At 34.7% G+C, this 20,845-nt stretch overlaps 2 protein-coding genes across 2 annotated transcripts; both read right to left on the bottom strand.

Annotated features, from left to right (window-relative positions):
* Nucleotides 1-1,683: 1,683 nt before the first annotated feature.
* On the bottom strand, nucleotides 1,684-3,014 carry LOC142544591 (transcription factor RAX1-like). Its single transcript, XM_075651624.1, has 3 exons — nucleotides 2,835-3,014; nucleotides 2,632-2,761; nucleotides 1,684-2,362 (listed from the first exon to the last, which is right to left on the bottom strand). The coding sequence occupies exons 1-3, from the start codon at nucleotides 2,980-2,982 to the stop codon at nucleotides 1,879-1,881; spliced, it is 762 nt and encodes a 253-aa protein (XP_075507739.1). The 5' UTR covers nucleotides 2,983-3,014; the 3' UTR covers nucleotides 1,684-1,878.
* A 9,533-nt stretch (nucleotides 3,015-12,547) lies between these two features.
* LOC142545623 (zinc finger CCCH domain-containing protein 49-like) lies at nucleotides 12,548-13,946 on the bottom strand. Its single transcript, XM_075652898.1, has one exon. The coding sequence runs from the start codon at nucleotides 13,792-13,794 to the stop codon at nucleotides 12,862-12,864; it is 933 nt and encodes a 310-aa protein (XP_075509013.1). The 5' UTR covers nucleotides 13,795-13,946; the 3' UTR covers nucleotides 12,548-12,861.
* Between the last annotated feature and the right edge of the window lie 6,899 nt (nucleotides 13,947-20,845).

Raw genomic sequence — 20,845 nt, 5'->3', positions numbered from 1 at the left:
CCACGTCGTGTGCCTTCAAAATTTATAAATTTTTTCCTGATTATATTAATAGTTTTTGAAAATAATGAGTATGAATTAAACGAGCAAGACTGGTTGCTAATTCAAATTGTGAATAAAGTAAGAAACAATTGTAAAAGAAAACTTAAAACTTACAAAAATTATGAACGAGTTGAATACTTTTGAGGGATTGAGAGATATACAAAGGTCCATGCTTGGATTATAAATTAAATTTGTTTAATTAGTCCATTCATCCATTGTTAAATTTTCAAATAGTATGCTTCAGTGGGAAACGCGGAGATGGCAGTTAATTTATTCATAAAATATAGGACATGAGATTAATTCAAGGGGATTCATTAATAATACGCTGACTTTTTCTCATTGGATGGCGCATTAACTGTACATAATGCTCGTTACTTTGGGGAGAATAATAGTTTTGGTATTGCATATTTTTCATTTTTATTTTATTATTAATTAATTCACAATTTTATTACACTAATTGATTTTTTTTATTTAATTATTTCTCACTTTAATTCTGATATGACACTTTAATTTAATTATTTCTCGCTTTAATTCGGATATTGCTTAGATATTTGATGTCACGTCAGTATTATGATGAAAAATGACTAAAATCGAAAACAAATGTGCAAGTTAAATGACTAAAATTGTGAATTGACTGACGGTACGACCAAAAATAAAAAATGTACAGAGTAATGTGACCATACATGTTATTTTCTCATTACTTTTTAATAGCCAGAGACTCTATTATACTCGGCGAAAAAAAAATTATATATACATATATAATGCAGTGTATCCGTGTACAGTTTTAGTTGAGGCTTAAGGTGGGTAACTATATGTTTGATCTCTCCATGCATGTAACCTTCGTGACCACGTACATTACTTAATTCTATACATTCATTATCGTTGCAAACATTATGATTTGTTCCATTTTTAAATATTGTTTGCTGCTACTGCTTACCGGCCATGCAGACTTACTAAAGATGGTGCATCTGATTATCAAAAGAAAATTATAACTAAGCGACACAAGACTTGTAAGAAAGAGGAGTTTTAGAGTATAGATACTGCAAAACTTGAAAATATACTGAATAAAATTTAAGGTGGGTGGGTTTGTGTATACACTCGTCCAGTGGCGGAGCCCGAAATATGATTCCGTCCGAGCTAAAATTTTAAACTCTATAATTTTTTAATATATTAAATTGATCAACCCGGACTAATATTATATTATTCCAAAATTATATAAAATTTACATATGATTTTTTTAAAAAAATTGGGACACCAAGGCTAAAGCCCGGGTATAAAAGCCTTTGGATCCGCCCCTGCACTCGTCTTAAAATTAGGACCAAAATTTTAATTTAGCTGATCTGAACATCTAACACGTCTCTTTCACGTAGGAATTAAATACTGAAGCTTTAAATTTATAAGACATTAACAGGTAGCTCATAAGGATAATCCAACACATAATAGTAGATCTAAACTCTGATATCATATTAAAATTGGGAAGTGAATCTAACTTCACCACAAAAGTTAGGTTAAAAAAATTTATCAAAAATCCATATATACGAATCCAAAAAAACTAAAAACTGTCTACGTGAGACATCAAACATTTCGTAATATATTATGATATGATAAGACATAATTATAAATTATTTTAACTTGGACTAGAGAGAGACAACGTAAGTTTTTAGTATTACACAATTAATATTTTAAATTGGAGTACAAGCACTTGTTATTGATCAACACTTACTTAAATCCTCTAAAAACTTCACATCTGGTCAACATGCTTGATTACTAAAAAACATTGCAATATTTGGGACTCGTTTTTCTTGAGAATTAAAGGTATGCATTTAGCAGATGATCGTACTAAACTAATCCAGGCCCCAGATCTACTGGAAATAATGCATAGTCTTCTCCTGATCCATTTGACCATATTGATCCACTAGAATACGTATTGATGTCCTCAAACAAAGAAGGCGATAGCTGGCCTGAAACTTCTTCTGATATTGCCGGAAATCCGAAGTAATTCGAATAATTTCGTGGGTTTTCGACGAATAATGGAACTTGCAGCTGACGGTCTTCAAGAACTTGTATTGTTTGTAAATCAATCATTTCTGGATAGCAATCGGGATTAAAATTTTCATACCAATCATCAGAGTAATTAATGGTACTAGTTATCGATGCTTCTGAACTAGTTCTTGCTAGGGCCGTGTCGCTGTCGGCGGTAGTGGAGGTACTCGAAAGGATGGTTGTATCTGCGGCCATTAGCTTCTTTTTGAACTTGGTATTCCAGTAATTTTTCACGTTGTTATCTGTCCTTCCCGGAAGATTAGAAGCTATCACAGACCATCTGTAAATTAAATATTTAATTTACTCATAATCTTACACGAATACTCGTTAACTAATTGAAAATATATATTGTTAGAACTATTATATTGAATTATAGGTAAGTTGGTGGCTCATTAATTATAAATTAATAGCAAATTACCTCTCTAAATAGAATAATATATATGGAAAAAAAATAAAGAAATAGACTGAAATTTAAAAAACAAATACGAATAGAAGACAAACTTAATGTATACAAATTGTCTCGGCCATATACGGTTAATTAATTAACACCTGCTTCCAATGTTCTGATAGAGAGCCAAAATAATGTCATCTTCTTCCTTGGTGAACCCTCCATGCTTGATATCTGGTCTGAGATAATTCAGCCATCTCAACCGACAACTCTTCCCACAACGCTTCAATCCTAAGCAAATAGATCGCGAATAAAAAAAATAACGATCGAAAATTAATATTCGAAAATTTCTGCACTAACTAACCTGCTTTATGTGGTAGTGCTATCCAATTTCCACCGGTGCCGTATTTTTCGACGTAGTTCTTGAGAGTGCAATCCTCCTCAGGGGACCATGGCCCTCTCTTCACTTTCGTTTTGTCACAACAAGGTGATCTTCCCATGCTCGAATTCATGCAATTTTATGTAATGGCTATAATTAATGAGTGGGAAGAGGAAATGAATTTATAAGAAGGAAAGTGGTTGACTTTGTCAACGCTCTTTTCGGATAATTGGTCAATGTCGTCGGAAGTAACAAAATGTAAACATGCGTGGCTTTTGATCAGATTTTTGCTGAGATGTGTTCATATGGATCCAACGGATATGATCATTGGATTGTAACTTTAAAATATTCTTTTTAAAATATTGTGGAGAGTTTTTAATTTATGTAAATTTTCTTCGTATCATACGATGAAAGGGTCTTAGAGATAACTTATATAATTAAGTATTTCCCTCCTTTTTATGGCTCAAAAGTTTTAATATAGGTAAAAATTTGTGTGAGACGGTATCGCGTGTCGTATTTGTGAGACGGATCTTTTATTTGGGTCATTCATGAAAAGATATTATTTTTTATGCTAAGAGTATTACTTTTTATTACGAAGATCAGTAGTGTTGACTCGTTTTACAAATAAAGATTCTTGAGATCGTCTCACAAAAAACATACTCTTTCGTTTAAGAACAAAAAGTTAAATTAAATTTTGAATAGAAACCGTGAAAAAGATATCGGCTTTAAATCAAAACCGGAAATATAATTTTGATTTGTTTCTAAAAAATAATTTCATTATATAATCCAAAAAAAAATTCGATATAGATTTGTAGACGGATGGCTTGGATTCGAATTCATGCAACCGAGTAAATTTGAAGTATGGACTTCCCACTGAAACATGGGCTTCTTCCTGATGGCCCAGCTGTCTCTAGTCCTTATATTATTTTATTTACCACATGGCCCTTACGAATATCCAGGATGAATGTTGTATATTGTTGCTTCTCTTGCACAGTTCACAGTAGGTCCTTCAAATTTAGAATAATAAAATTTAATTTAAATTGTGATCCAAACAAAATAGAAACTCGAGCTGTCCCAAGATCTTGAAAAATGGTTACTTTGTTACGGATATTTAGGCTACATATATGGGTGGCATATATTTGCATATATTTGATTTCCTTAGATTAGGCTAGATATATGGGTGGCATATATTTTGATAGGATTTTTCGGCTTTCTAGCATGTATAAATATTGATAACAATGAATGAGAAAAACCAACACAGATTATCTAAAATAACATGGTATCAGAGCCAAATTAAATCCAAATCTTTTCGGCACTATGGCTGCCGCCACTCCTCCACCGCCGCCTGCAAAAATCGACTCCAGCTCGCCATTTTACTTAGGGCCACAAGGTCGCCCTGGCGATTTCATTACTCCCATTCGTCTGAAACTCGATAACTTTGATGATTGGTCTCATGCTATTCGCGTTGCTCTTTCCTCTCGGCGCAAATTCGGCTTTCTTAACGGCACAATCACGGATATTGTTCCTCCATGTACGAATGATGATTGGGTAACGATTCAGTGCATGCTTGTCTCATGGCTCATGAATACGATTGACCCCGAGTTACGTTCTATGCTCCCGAATTACGATAATGCAAAACGCTTATGGGACGATTTGCATGAAAGATTCTCGGTTGTGAATGGTCCACGTATTCACCAGCTTAAGGGCGATATTAATCGTTGTGAGCAAACAAAAGTTATGCCTGTTGCTGTTTACTTCAGTAAATTGAACGTTTTATGGGATGAACTTGATAAACATGAGCCTTTGATTTCTTGCAAGTGCGGTAACTGTACGTGTCAAGTCGGTAAGCAACACAGCCAATGACGTGATGATGACAGGTTGCATCAATTTCTTCTTGGCCTGTGTTCTGATTATTATGCACAATTGCGATCGACTCTCTTGTCACAGTATCCTCTTCCCACGTTGAATCGGGCATTCCAACAAGTCGCTCAAGATGAGCGGGTTCGGGGGATCACACGCATCACCGAAGAGAAACCCAATGCAGTTGGTTTTGCTGTGAAAATGGAGCCTCGATCCAAACCACGCCTCGACAAAACGACGAAGGTAGCCTTGACTTGTTCTCAATGCCATAAATCGGGTCATGATATTACAACCTGCTTCGACATACATTGCACTCAAGATTGGTACTTGGAAAAATATGGTTCTACCCTTGAAGGAAAAGGAACTTTGAAAGGCAAACCGTCAGCTTCTTCAACTAGAAATTCGGCAGGTCATGGTCGTAATGGAGTTCGTGCTAATGCTGCTACACCCGCAATTCCTCACAGTACATCTCCTGCCACCTTGAGCCACGCCCCTGCTACACAATCCTTTCCAAGTTTCTCTGCCGAACAATGGGCGGCACTCTCGGTTGCGTTTGGTTCTACTTCTCCTTCTTCTAACAGATTGCAGGGTAAGTTAAGTATGGCTGATTGGATAATTGATACCGGCTGCTCTCATCACGTTACCGGTAACGAATCATGTCTATTGAATATTAAAGCAATTTCTTCATGTCCCGTGCGTCTTCCAGATGGTCAGACACTAGCTGCCACTGAAGAGGGTGTCGTGCAACTAACGGACACCATACGGCTCCAAAATGTGCTTTATGTTCCTAATTTACAATGCAATTTAATTTCGATTTCACAACTGATTGATGATATAGATTGTTGTGTTCAGTTCGATTCTAACTCATGTGCCATACAGGACCAGCGTTCGAGGGAGATGATTGGCACGAGTGAGAAAGGGATGGACTTTACTACCTACGGCAAGGATTAAATGTTCAAACGGTTGCGGCTGTGGATGCTGGTTCGAAGACCTTGGAGCTATGGCATCATCGTTTGGGTCATCCTTCCGAGAAAGTAGTGAAGTTGCTTCCTTTTTTACATGAATCTAGGGGTACTTTAGATACCGGCTGTGACGTCTGTCATCGTGCCAAACATTCTAGAAACAGTTTTTCATCAAGTGAAAATAAGTCAACTCGGATTTTTGAGTTAATACATTGTGACTTATGGGGTCCATATGATGAAATATCCTCTTGTGGTGCCCGTTATTTCTTGACTTTAGTGGATGATTATTCTCGTGCCGTATGGGTTTATTTATTAATTGATAAACGAGAGGTATTTGAGATGTTTATGTCTTTTATTGCAATGATTGATCGTCAATTCTCTCAAAAGTTGAAAATTGTACGGAGTGACAATGGCACCGAGTTTGTCTGCATGAAAGAATACTTTGTAGCAAATGGAATATTATTTCAAACCTCCTGTGTGGGTACCCCTCAACAAAATGGCAGGGTGGAAAGAAAACATAAACACATTTTGAATGTTGCTCGTGCATTACGCTTTCAAGGAGGCTTGCCTATTTCCTTTTGGGGGGAATGTATTTTGGCCGCTGCACACTTAATAAATCGAACTCCTTCTAGCGTTCTTCTCAACAAAACTCCTTATGAAATTCTCTTTGGTTGTGCTCCTTCTTTCAGCGAACTTCGCATCATTGGATGTTTAGCTTTTGCACATAATCAACGAGCTAAGGGTGACAAATTCGCTACTCGAAGCCGTAAATGTGTTTTTGTGGGATATCTGTTTGATAAAAAGGGTTGGAGTTTATTTGACCTTGAGAAAAAGGAATTCTTCGTATCTAGAGACGTCAAGTTCTTCGAAAAGGTATTTCCTTTTTTGATTGACAAAGGCACAAATCTCGCCCCTGTTGAAGGTCCAGTCCCTTCCACTGACGAGTTTATTATTGATATGGATGAACATGGGACGATGCACGAGGGTATCCTTAGTAGCACGCCAATAGTGGAGCCTTCCTCTCCGGATACATCTCCCGCCAGCTCGGGAGAGGAACGACTGGGTCGTGGTTTTCGGGATAAACGCCCATCGGTCATCTTACGCGACTTCGTCACGAACACTGTTATCACCAAATGTCCATCCCTTTCTCATCCTACTCACCCATCTCAAACTCCCTCAGGTACGCCGTTTCCTATAGCCGATTATGTTGGTTGTGAAAAATTTACTGTGCAACACCGGAATTTTCTTGCAGCTGTAACTGCAGGGATTGAGCCACGGTCTTTTAAGGAAGCTGTTAAGGACATCGGCTGGTGTAATGCTATGCAACAAGAAATTCGTGCTTTAGAGGATAATGGAACTTGGACTATAGAACCATTACCTCCTGGAAAGAAAGCTCTGGGCAGTAAATGGGTGTACAGAATCAAATATCACTCTGATGGCAGCATTGAAAGATTAAAGGCCAGATTAGTTGTCTTTGGTAATCATCAAGTCGAGGGAATAGACTATAACGAGACCTTTGCTCCAGTGGCAAAAATGGTGACAGTCAGAACTTTCCTGGCAGTCGCAGCATCGAAGAATTGGGAGTTGCATCAAATGGATGTCCATAATGCATTTCTTCACGGCGATCTACACGAAGAGGTGTATATGAAACTTCCACCAGGTTTTCATTCTACTGACTCCAACTTGGTCTGTCGTTTGCGCAAGTCACTGTATGGTCTGCGACAGGCACCTCGATGTTGGTTTGCTAAACTCGTGACAGCTTTAAAAGGTTATGGCTTTCTTCAATCCTACTCCGATTACTCCCTCTTTACTTACACTAAAGATCTCGTCCAACTCAATGTCCTTGTGTATGTCGATGATTTAGTGATCTCTGGCAATGATTCCGCTGCGATTACAAGTTTTAAAGCATATTTGAGCAAGTGCTTTTATATGAAGGATCTTGGTGTGCTTAAATATTTTCTTGGCATTGAGGTGGCTAGGAGTTCGTCTGGGTTGTTTTTATGTCAACGCAAATACGCCCTTGATATTATTTCTGAGGTAGGATTATTGGGTTCAAAGCCGGCTTCATTTCCGCTTGAACAAAATCATCAATTGACGCGCATCATGGGGCCATGCCTCTCCGATCCAAAGCCCTATCGTCGGTTGCTTGGACGTCTTATCTGTCTGTCTGTTACCCGACCTGACTTGGCTTATTCGGTTCATGTGCTGTCGCAGTTCATGCAGGAACCGAAACAGGCACATTGGGATGCTGTACTACGGGTGGTTCGTTACTTAAAGAAATCACCGGGTCAAGGTATTCTTCTCCGCTCAGACAGTGAGCTATCCTTGACTGGCTGGTGTGACTCAGATTGGGCCGCATGTGCTCTTACTCGGCGTTCTCTTACTGGTTGGTTTGTGTTTTTGGGGCATTCGCCAATTTCCTGGAAAACTAAAAAGCAGCATACTGTCGCTCGCTCGTCAGCCGAGGCCGAGTATCGTTCTATGGCCTCTCTTACTTGTGAACTCAAATGGTTGAAAGGCTTACTTCTGAGTTTGGGTGTTCATCATCCAAAGACGATTCCTCTTTTCTGTGATAGTCAGTATTCTTTGTGACATTTCGTGTGTGATGCCATCCAAGAGGGTCTTATTGCTCCGTCTTATGTCCCGACATCTGTTCAACCGGCGGACATATTTACCAAAGCTTTAGGAAAAACTCGGTTTGAACTTCTTCTCGACAAGTTGGGCATTCTGGACTTGCATGCTCCAACTTGAGGGGGGGTGTTACGGATATTTAGGCCACATATATGGATGGCATATATTTGCATATATTTGATTTCCTTAGATTATGCTAGATATATGGGTGGCATATATTTTGATAGGATTTTTCGGCTTTCTAGCATTTATAAATATTGATAACAATGAATGAGAAAAACCAACACAGATTATCTAAAATAACATACTTCCATATTGCTACAGTGCCAATGGCTCGTATGGAACCAAAACCATATTTTGCTCAACGAGGGTTCTTCGAGTAATACCAGTTGAAGCATGGAATTTTTCCTGCAAAATGGGAACCGAAATAATTTTTTTTTTAAACTATCCAACACACCCAACTTTGCATGCATAATGAAGTGAAGCGAGTGGGGAATTCAATATAACAATTTCCCATAAGAAAATGACGAAAGATAGCACGAGTCCGTCACCAAACCCCGCTGTAAATATTATAGGCCTGCATGGTAAAAGCAAGTGGGGTGTTACAATCAATAAGTTGTCTTCAACAAAGGACAATAATTTAGGGATATTGCCTGTCGTTTCTGTCAGTACACCAGTCATACGTACTGCCCAGTCAAAACTAAACTATATTTAACACCACTTAACTTTCATTTTTTTTTAACCATCTTTGTTCTGGTAATAACTACATGGTCTTAGGTTTTAATTATTGCACCAAGCGTGAGTTGTGTTCATTTATTATTGATTGTTGTTTGTATTATTTGATCACAACATTTTGGTATTATTAATAGTTTATTTGAAATGATTGAAATAGTTTGATGTTGATTGATTGCATTTTATATATATTTGTTCACTTGTTATGAGTATAACTAATAAATACTAATTTGTTTAACTATTTAATAAATTGATCTTCACATCTCTTGCAAGGCTTATGTTGTTCGAGAAAGAATGATGGTGGTTTCTAAACATCAATAGAATCAAGTCATAAAAGAATTTGATGCAAATAATGTCATAAATTCTATAAAATTCACACTTCAATATGTCAACGATGAATCTATAGTTTCTTCCATTCGTCTAATTGGATCGATACTGGCTAGTTTGGAAGTTCGGCATTGCAAGTGCGCAGCTAATGGTGTCGCACATATTTTGGCCTCTCGCGGACTTGGCGATTCTACATTATTTGATCATCGTTGTTTTTAATAATTCGTGAATTTTTTGGTTGTTAACGAAATATTTGGAGTTTTTTTAAAAAAAATGCGTTAAGCAGTTTTAATTGATTTAGATCAAAGTATTAAAAATTAGTCATATATATATATTTATATATGTCAAATCAAAATGTTTAAAGGTTAATGCACCCACCCAAACACAAAAATTTGTTCATATAGACAGAGACAAAATTGAAGTTACCCCACTCCCTCCTCCAAAGTGTGAATAAAGAAAAAAGAAACGTCCCCACTGAATCCACTGTGCTTGTGAGTGTAGGAAATGGTTCATAGAACTATCCAATCAACTTATCCTTTGGTGGAAGGTAATCTCGATGTGTATGCAAATCAAACACATTTCTTGCCTTGTCTTTCTCTGTCATATAATATAATATAATATAAATTTACTTTATTGGGTGAGCATACATTATTAATTTATTAAAGTGTCTATATATGTGTGTGTAAATTTACCATACATTAATCTATTATAGTGTATGTTACCATTTGAAGCCAACAAATGTGCTGCCATATTGGGGAAATTTGAGGGTGAGAACCGCCATATTCTGATGTTTTGTAGACACAAGGACGAATTTGAGGAAGAAAAACTAATATAATATATACATATACATATACATACATATATATATATGTATATATTAAAATTATTACAACCTGCACTGTCCCAAAAGGATTATTACTTTTTCTTCCTTAAATTCGTCATATATATATATATATATATATATATATGGGTTGATGTATTTCTGTGGACTTTGTTTCTAGAAAAAGTCTTGAAATTGAACGCGATCACAAGTTTACTCGATCGAAAAAGACGGGGAGAGCGTTAAAATTGTGATCAGTAATAGCATATAGATTTTGTTAAAAATGTGAAGATTCCATCCTATATTAGTATAAATTTTTCAAGCAAATATATCAGGAAAGCAGTGCTTTTGATTAAATATATCACATCTGAGCTTTGAGGCGTCGAGTCATTATGGTATGAAAATATTTTGCACATTAAGAGGCAAACTTATTTAAAAAAAAAAAACAGCTAAAGATAAGAATCTATATCTGTATATATATAATTAAAAAAAACAAGTTTTTATCATATTCGAAAAGTTTATGGAAAAAATTACTTTTAGCATGCTATAAGAAATGAAATTTTAAAAATTTTGATAGACAAAATAATATATGATTTTTTATATACATTTTTAGATTTTTTTATTAGTAATAGTTCCACACAAGCAAGATAAAAAAAATTCAATTTAACAACAGAAAATTATTATTCTCATTCAAATGTTATCTCAAAGATATAATATTTGTATATAATAAGATTTTAAATTTAAATATATTCACTAGATTGTATCAATAATTTTAATTATTATTCAAATGCTAATAATTATTCATTTTAATTATTAATTACATAAAATAACAAAAACAAGTAAAATATGAATTAAAACGGTAAAAGACAAGTTTTCTGAAGTAGATGCTAGACATCCACTTTCTAAGCATTATTTCATGCAAAGACTTATCTTTTGTGAGACAGTCTCACGAATCTTTATCTATTAGACGGATCAACCTCACTGATATTCACAATAAAAATTAATGTTCTTAGCATAAAAAATAATAATTTTTCATTAATAACCCAAATAAAATATATGTCTCACAAAATACGACCCTTAAGACCGTACCAGTCAAGTTTCTGCCTTCGTAAAATGTATCAACCTCAATTCATTTAGGACAAGGTTGTATTTGGATTAAAAAAAATTCGAAACTCTTGGATTTAAATAATTTATGTAAAAAGAAAATTAAATTAATCTTCCTCTTTATTTATACTTCAATCATATTAATCACAATAAATATCAAATCAATATAATATCGAAATTATTTGACATTTTACTGTGAAATGTATGATTATAATGTAAATAAATAAAAAAAATATATAAAATCGTGAATTTATATAGAATGAATTATCCAGCTCATCATAGTGGTTCACTAAAATTATGAATGGGATGGCCCAATTAGAGAGGATGGATAATCACTGAAAGGATATTTCCAAATGAAGTCAAACAAAATCTTATCTCGAATAAAAGCAAAATCTAAAGGTTATCTGTCCCCCACGCTCCCAATCTCCAGCATCCTTAACCTAATCCCGTCCTTGTCTCTCACTATCCAGGCACTGCACATATTATAAATACTCTCTTTACCCAAATTTAATTATATCTATAAAAGCGATGCATGGAATTTCTTAATTAATCGATCGTTTTTCTTGCAAACTACGTCTTTTTCCGAGTATAATCTTGCAAGCAAATTTTGCCTAGAAAAAACATCGGAGAAATAAAAAAAAGTCCTACACATCCGACGTTTCGGTCAGCTAATTTCTCGAATAGATTTCAAAAATATTTGACACAAATTAAAATTCAAGCCGAACGAACCAAAATCGAACTTAATTATTTTGTTCAATAATTTTTTTGTCACTTACAAATCTAGATGTTTATTAATATAATATAATTATATATCAAAATAAATCAATAAAATTCACCAATAATTAATGCTTATTTAGTCATTATCAAAAACAATAATTCTTATTTCCAAAACAATCGAAATCCAACTTTAATTCAAATAACATTCGAATAAAAAAAAAACTAAAATTTTAATACTAAATAAAATTAATTCGCACATTAAATTTTGTACTGGAGCCTATTTCGATTATGGAAATTTTATCTTTTAAAACTGCATTGAACGATTCATCTGATTAAAACAATTATTTCATATAAATTTTATTTTAAAAAAAATGAACGAAATAATAATAATAAATATAATAGAAGGATAATTTTAAATCACATAATTCACAAATGTAATAATACCTACATAAAATATTTTCTGAATATTTGCAATCACGATAGTTGTGTATTTGAGTTTTCCATAGAACAGAGGGATTTTTAGAAAGCAGTAGTAGCACATAAAATGACATCAAAAAGAAGAAACGTAATAAGGTAAATATATACAGTAATCGACAACATAAACAAATAATCAGGGCATACACATAAATCTTGGTTCTTCGACTTTAGAAAATGCCTCACAAATTTGTTATCTTCTTGGATTTACTTGGGCCCCAAAAACTTACTAGTCTCCAATCTTCTTCAACCCTCTACCATCACCATCCATATTCTAACCAGGTTTAAATCAAATATTTACTGATGCAATAATTACCACATTTACCTACTTACAGAGGTGGATTCCAAAATGGCGATTTCTTTTCCAGCAATCTTCGAATCAAACCTATTCGAGTAGATCCGAAACCCACCCAACATCTGGGTTCTGATTCAGATCCAGGGGATTCTCCTTGCACAGTTTCTCGAACATCTTGGCCCTCAAATCCCTACCAGATTCGACCATCTGCATCACCGGAAGTGCCTCGTCGAAATAGATGATCCCGGGTCGGGTCAAGACCCGGGTTGGGGTCGTTGGAAGGCTGAAGTTCCCGGGTCGGGTCAAGTGCGTCCTCGGAGAAGAATTTCCACCCATCCATGAATGAGGCATGGACTTCACTTTGCTCAACTGCAGCTGGCGCATGGAAGACATCATATCGTTGACCGAGATGCTCATCGGAGACATCGGGGGCGACTCGGCCGGCGGAGAAACGGGGTCGAACGAGTCGGTGAGTGGATTCAGGACGCGGAGCTGATCGGGACAGTGAGCGAAGAAACAGACCCGGCGTTTGCAGTTCATCCCGTCTTTGCATGGTTGCGTACGATAGCGGGCAGGGTGTAGCCAGCACTCGAATACGCCATGCGCTAACTCGCAGGCGTCACCCTTTCTGCAGCTTCCCTTTCGAAATTCCGGGCACGCCGCGGCTGAGTAATGGAACTTCCTCGGGTCACGGCGGCGCGCTTTCTCTCCTGGGTGGGCAAACGGGCACTCCGTCCAATCATGGGACCTCCCGCGAGCACACTTACGCACTTTAAACTCGAACATACGGAATTGATCGCAGGAGTGCGCGTCAACCGGAAACTCCTCCATCTCCGGGAACCCGGCGTCATTCAAATTTGACGGCAGAAAACGCTGGAGCGCCGACAAGGAGTCGTAGTATTCGTCAACGAAATTGCTACCTTCACTGGAGGTAAATCGTACAGGGAGGGTGGTAGGATCGGTGAGAGCAGCTGTCGACGCCCACGGAGGAACGTACATATTTGCACCGCCATGGATCATCATTTCTCTGGCTGTCGGCGTATGTCTCAGTTTCTTCGTACATAAATAAATTGCAGAGGGTAGTTTTAATCGCGGTTATATTTGACTGAACCATGGTTGAGCGAATCCCTGGTTAAAATAATACTTTTCGTGAGATCTGTCATTTAGAATATGAAAGTTGAGTAAAGCACTGACACTTGTTCAAACGCACGGTGAATATTGCACTGTAGCGGATTTGAATGACGGGCAGGTGATTATGGGTAATGGGAATAAGTTTTTTAACCGAAGGTTGGGATAATGGCAGTGGAGGGTCACATACGTGTATACAAACAAGGCTGTGTGCTGTGGTGGTCTAAGGGATCCATGGCCCGGGAATTACGTGAGCATTTATTTGACAAAATTCCTATTCCTATTTATTTATTTTTTTATTATTATTATTTGTTTATTATGTAAATTTTAAAAGGGAAAAAATATTTGTATAAACCATAAAATATTTCCCTTTTCTACTGTTAACTTAAGTCATTTTGGATTCCAAAATAAATATCAAATTTGTTGCCCATTTCTTATTGATTAAAACTCGTGTGAGACGGTTTTGTTGGAGATTTAATAAAATAAATCTATAAATCATTTGATTAAACCCATATATCACAACACGTCAGGAATTCATGTCGAATTATCAGAAAATATGAATAACAGTAAACACGTACCAGAATCCATTGATTGATCTAGCGTCGGAGTTATGAATCTTCCAAGGCAACAGAGAATCGACCACCTTATTCTTGTCTTTGATGGGAGAAGGAGAGAGATCTAGAATACGTGTGCCGTATGTATTCTGAGTTATGTTCTCTGTGACTTGGGGACCATAACCTTATATAACCTTAGCAGTTTTCAACCCATCATAGAAGACCTAATTGGGCTGGGTTTCTACACATAAGTTGGACCATACCAATTTATTAAATACTTTGGAAACCCATAATTAATTAGATCACTTTATTGAGTCCTTTATTAGATAGCTTGTCCATGTACAATTAATTAACTTATCCGAACCCATAAAATAATTTCAACAATCTCCCACTTGGGCCACATAAGTTATCCAGATATTGTACATGCAAAAAACTGGATTGAGCTCTTGCTATCTAAACCAAAATATTCCTTAACAATCTGGTCTATCGAGTATACCAATATCGAACCAAAGCAGTCATCACTACATTTAAAATCACTAGACCCATCAATGATCATAATATTAGCATAATCAATAACATAGATCAAGTATGGATGTGTAGCATGAAAATACATAAATGTGATCACAGAATAAAACATGTATTTCTAACTGGTCCTCCTAATGACTCAAAGAGTCCAATGACAGACTTTCAATCAAATGTTAAACCGCAATGAAAGTCATCACTTTATTTCAGAGTAATTCAAATAAACATTAGTCTGTACAGAAACTTAAATCATGTCAAATGAGTCAATGTTCAAACCGAATACAAACTCCCACTGTACAGGCATATCAACTATATGGACAACACCAATGTGTGTCACATGCCCAAAAAATCTTGGGTGGCCAACCCATGACAAACGCATCCGCAATTATAGAGTTTGCAATAACATGCTCAATTGACACATAATCACTCTGAATTATTTCCTTCCAACTGAAAACTTCATATCAATATATTTTGACTTTCACAAGTTTCAGTTGTTCTTTAATGATAATATAGCGGCGTTATTATCACAATTGATCCTCAATGGTTTCTTAGACCAAGTATCATTACCGGTGATAAAATTCCACAACTTTATTCGGATTCCAAATATCCAACTATTTCCAAATATCAGATTTCCGATGTGTGAGCATAAAATTTTTAGTTCACTTTATGTACCGCATAACCCGATTAATAATCCAATATCGAGTTTCTTAAATATCTGCCCAACATTCTAATGATGTTCACAATATCTAAACAATGTTCTCTGTAAATTCGAATGAGATTATCACATGATAAAATTTATACCACCACATATGTATACATAAACATCAATATATTATTCTCAATGTTGACTTTCCAATTTACTCACTCCCACTAAAGTCAACATATGAAATTAATTTGCATTTAATTTCAAAATTTCATGCATGCATAATGTCAATGTCATTTAAAATATTGATATTCAATTTATCAAGCTTATCAATCAAAGAACTCATACCAAACATATTTGAATTTCGAAAAACTGAAAATACCACATGGATAAAGGAAAAACTTGATTTGTCCAAACATGCAACTAAAATCAAATTTCGTTTTTCAAATTCAAATACCATAAAATAAAAAAACTCAGTTCCTAAATAAAGCTTTAGAAAAAAACACCAACAGTTTTATTTTCATTTTTCATAAGATGTATCTTTCACCATCAGTTGGCAACCGGCTCCTTAGACAAACCTTTCTTTGCACGCCAATTGGCGTATTTGGGACAATCCTTCTTCACATGCCCATCAGTCCTTTTGCAAAAAAAACAAGTGATCACTTTATATTGTTTCTGTTGCTCCATATGTTGTGAAGTCCCAGAGTTTCCTTTCTTATTGCTCCATTTACTTTTCTTATTGATGCAATTACCTTGATAGTTAGCTGTCAAGTGAGCACTTTCAATCACATCTTGTTTCAATCTCTCCTCTTCCTGAACGCACTGCGCAATAAGCTCATTCAAAGTTCACTTTTCCTTCTGGGTATTATAACTTATTTTGAATTGATTAAATTGCGCAGGCAGAGAGATCAAGACCAAATGCACGACTATGTCTTCCGACAATTCCAACTTGAATGCTTTTAGTCGAGTCACAAGATTTGACATTTCCATTATGTACTCCCTTATATTTCCTTTCTCTTTGTACCGCATTGAGACAAGTTTATTCAGAATAGTACTTGTCTCGACCTTTTCGTTTGCAGCGAAACGATCTGCTATTTGAGTAAGGAACTTTTTAGCATCATTTTCTTCAGGAATTGCACCCCTTATAGTATCTGGAATGGAATGTTTCATAATCATCAGACTCATGCGATTTGATCGCTCCCACTTTTCCAAAGAACCCTTTAGATCAGCAGTTCCTGAACTTGTCAAAAGTGCGGGGCGATCTTCCCTTAGCGCATAATCCTAATCCATGCACCCGAGCACTATCATAACATGCTCTTTCCATTTCTTGAAGTTTGAGCCATTAAGTACTGGAATGTTGTTCAGATTGGCAGATATAGAAGATGCTATGACAAAATAGAACAAAAAAACTCACAATAAATATAGTTTATGCATATATTTGAATTAAATAAATCACAAAATATAAGCATGCTGGTGGTGGGCCCATAAAAAAATGTACCAAGCACAATATTGATATTTAGTCTTTGAACAAAAATAACAATTTTTAGGTGATACACTCAAACATCATGGTTATTAAATATTGATAATAAATCCGGCCAACAATATGTCTTTTTTTGGACCGACAATTGCATGGATGGATAAATCCGAAATTATCACATATTTTGTACCACATATTGTGCAAAAATTTGGCCAGAAAATGACATTTCTTTGGACCGATCATTTTCCGCATAAATTTAACACAATTTAATATCATATAATGTGTCTACAATCTGGCAAGAAAATAATCTTCCTTTGGGCTGATTAATTTCTGCATAGTTTTTACACGCTTTAAGACCACATAATTATGTGCTTATAATCTGGCCAAAAAATAACCTTCCTTTGGGCTGATTATTTTCTGCATAGATATCAACACATTTTTTTTAAGTCTGCAATCTGGCCAAAAAATAGTTTTCTTTTGAGCCGGCTATTTTTCGCATAGATATAAATGCACTTGAAAAAGATATATTGAATCTAAAATTTAGCCAGAAAATAATTTTCTTTTGGGCCGATTAATTTCCGCATAGATCTATATGCACTTTAAAATCATCTATTATGTTTGAAATTTGGCCAAAAAATAGTATTCCTTTGGGCCGACTATTTTTCGCATAAATTGAAACACAATTTATTTTGAACTTAAACAACATCTACATATCTCAAAAAATCACTTTATTACCATGTAATTTAAATTTAACAAAATTTGAGATACAAAATATCAACTTAAATTAAATTTTCACAAGAAAATTTAATTTACTTTAATTGGGCCAAATAAAGCATGGAGACCAAATTTGCAAAAATAAAATATTTGCACCTCATAATTATTCATCCACAAATATTTTATCGAAATAAACAAAGTTGATAAAATAATGAATAATTCCATATTAATTTTATTTCATGCATTTAAATCTTGAAATGGTCGAATTTAATTTTCACAAATCAGAATTGCGGAAGTCAAAATTTAATAAAAGATGAAAATTCTGGATTTTAAAATTTGGACAACCAAATAAGGCCTTAAATCACAAAAAAAAAACCCAAATTCGAAAAACCCTAACCCTAATCGCGAATCAGCCGCTAGCCGCCGCGGCCGCCGCCCGAACTCCGACGTACCGTGGCGAAAGGACAACCCATAAGGCGGCGGCCACCGGTGCACTGTCATCGATCAGAATTAGGCCCGAAATAGGCCGGAATTTGGCCAGCAAAAAATATCGCGCGAGATCGTGATTCATGATGATATCTAGACGAAATTCGATCGATACATGAACGTTTATGGCTAATTGATGGAGGGATATGGAGCGAAAAAGTGTGAAGAACAAAACGTCTATGGATTCGTCGTCGGAAAGTTGCCGGAGAACGGCCGATTTGCCAAAATCCGGCGACCCATACCCAAAATCGAAAATGGGATTTCGAATTTTTGATATTTTTTAAAAAATAATAATAATTCTAAAATAAATATGAATTTTGGATGTAAAATTCGAAAATACTAGATTCAAAGAACATAAATTTATTCAGATCCAAATTCAGAAAATTTTAAGAAAAATCATATCTGAATCCAAAAACTTTATAGACTAGAAAATTGCATCAGATCTTGGAATAAAACATACTTTTATGTTTCGATCCATCAATAAACAAAATTTCTCATAATTCAGCATGAACGTGGCTCTGATACCACTTGTTGGAGATTTAATAAAATAAATCTATAAATCATGTTATTAAACCCATATATCACAACACGCCAGGAATTCATGTCGAATTATCAGAAAATATGAATAACAGTAAACACGTACCAGAATTCATTGATTGATCTAGCGTCGGAGTTATGAATCTTCCAAGGCAACAGAGAATCGACCACCTTATTCTTGCCTTTGATGAGAGAAGGAAAGAGATCTAGAATACGTGTGCCGTATGTATTCTGAGTTATGTTCTCTGTGACTTGAGGACCATAACCTTATATAACCTTAGCAGTCTTCAACCCATCATAGAAGACCTAATTGGGCTGATTTTCTACACATAAGGTGGACCATACCAATTTATTTAATACTTTGGAAACCCATAATTAATTAGATCACTTTATTGAGTCCTTTATTAGATAGCTTGTCCATGTACAATTAATTAACTTATGCGAGCCCATAAAATAATTCCAACAGGTCTCATGATTCGTATTTTGTGAGACGGATCTCTTATTTGGTTTATCCATGAAAAATTATAACTTTTTAAGATAAGAGTATTACTTTTTATTTCGAATATTGGCAAGGTTGACCCGTCTATCAAATAAAATTTTATGATGCCGTCTCACAAGAGAACTGTTTTTTTTTTATTATCAAATTTGAAATACACTCCTTAATTATGTCATTTATAAATGACAAAATATTAATTTTAATCTACTATGTATTATGGCGTGATATCTTCAGTCGAGCATATGTCGTTGAATAATTATAGTTATATAATTATGTTTTTACGATCAATTTAGTCATTTTCATAAAAATCGTGTAATTAAATAGTTAATATTATGGTTGAATTTTTATTATTACATTGTTAAAATTTATGTGCAAGTCACAAAAGATTTATTAATCATATAATTATAAAATTAAATATAATATTTAATTAGTAATTTAACAAAATTTTGAATCCTAAAAATGTCTCGCCCAATAGATAAAAAGGACTAAAATATACATTTTGTATTTATAACTTCCATAAATAGTTATCCATTTAATATATTTATTATAAAATACAAAAAATTTTATGAGACGATCTCATTAGTCAATTTTATGAGATTTATCATCTATTTGAATTATTCATAAAAAAAATATTATATTTTTATACCAAAAGTTTCATCATTACAAATATGAATGTAAATAAAGACATGTAATATTATCTCATAAAACACATTTACAGATAATTATTTTTTTACTCTCAGAGACAATGCAATGGGTGGTGAAACTAAATACCATGGGTGAAACAAGATTCTCAATAATGACAAAATCATATTTTGACGAGGTAGGATGAGATATGACATTTATATATAATAATAATAATAGAATAACATACTACTTAATCTTGTAAAATATCATATAATATAATATAAACTAATTTTCATTTACTTGGACTAGTTATTTTTTATAATCTCATAGAAATGTCACAATAAAAACCAAATGTTATTTTAGAAATAAAAGTATTGTATTAGAATGTGTATGCCCCAACCATCAGTAGATAAACCATAAGCTTTCAAGGAAAATGTTCGCTTTAAACGGTTAAAAGGGCCAAAATATTACGACCCAGGATAAATGGGCCTAGAAAGTAACGAACTACAGGCCCAACTCTACATTTAGCTCGGCTGTTCATCGTCCGTTACCATTCATTTTATCGCAAGTGTTCTACCTAACTAAAACTGAAAATTAAAGGAATGGACCGGAGCCCCACTCATTATCGGGCTGTAGAAGAAAATGGGCTCACATATAATATATCCAACAGATTTAAAAAGTAAAAATAATAGGTTTTAATCATTGAAAGGGGTTGGATTTCATGTTTCCATTTGTTTCTTCGCAATTTCTCAGCTCAGGAGTTTTCAGACGATTTTTTAAATAATTATTAAATTAAATATAACTTTGAAGATTTGCGAAAAGCTAGGCAAATGTTTTGTTTTAAAAAGGTTCTTAAATATTTTTTGATATAAAGTGAAGAATTCCGAAGTATT

The sequence above is a fragment of the Primulina tabacum genome, chromosome 5 (genome assembly GCF_025594145.1).
Source record: "Primulina tabacum isolate GXHZ01 chromosome 5, ASM2559414v2, whole genome shotgun sequence".
In the NCBI taxonomy this organism is placed as follows: Eukaryota; Viridiplantae; Streptophyta; class Magnoliopsida; order Lamiales; family Gesneriaceae; genus Primulina; species Primulina tabacum.
Note: the sequence above shows the minus strand (reverse complement) of the source record. Positions and strands in the feature narration are given on the sequence as shown.

Coding starts and splice junctions, on each gene's coding strand:
- LOC142544591 (XM_075651624.1), bottom strand. CDS start 2,982: ATGAATTCGAGCATGGGAAGATCACCTTGTTGTGACAAAACGAAAGTG. Junction 2,762..2,834: donor AGCACTACCACATAAAGCAG/GTTAGTTAGTGC, acceptor CTATTTGCTTAG/GATTGAAGCGTTGTGGGAAG. Junction 2,363..2,631: donor TATCAGAACATTGGAAGCAG/GTGTTAATTAAT, acceptor TTTAATTTACAG/ATGGTCTGTGATAGCTTCTA.
- LOC142545623 (XM_075652898.1), bottom strand. CDS start 13,794: ATGATGATCCATGGCGGTGCAAATATGTACGTTCCTCCGTGGGCGTCG.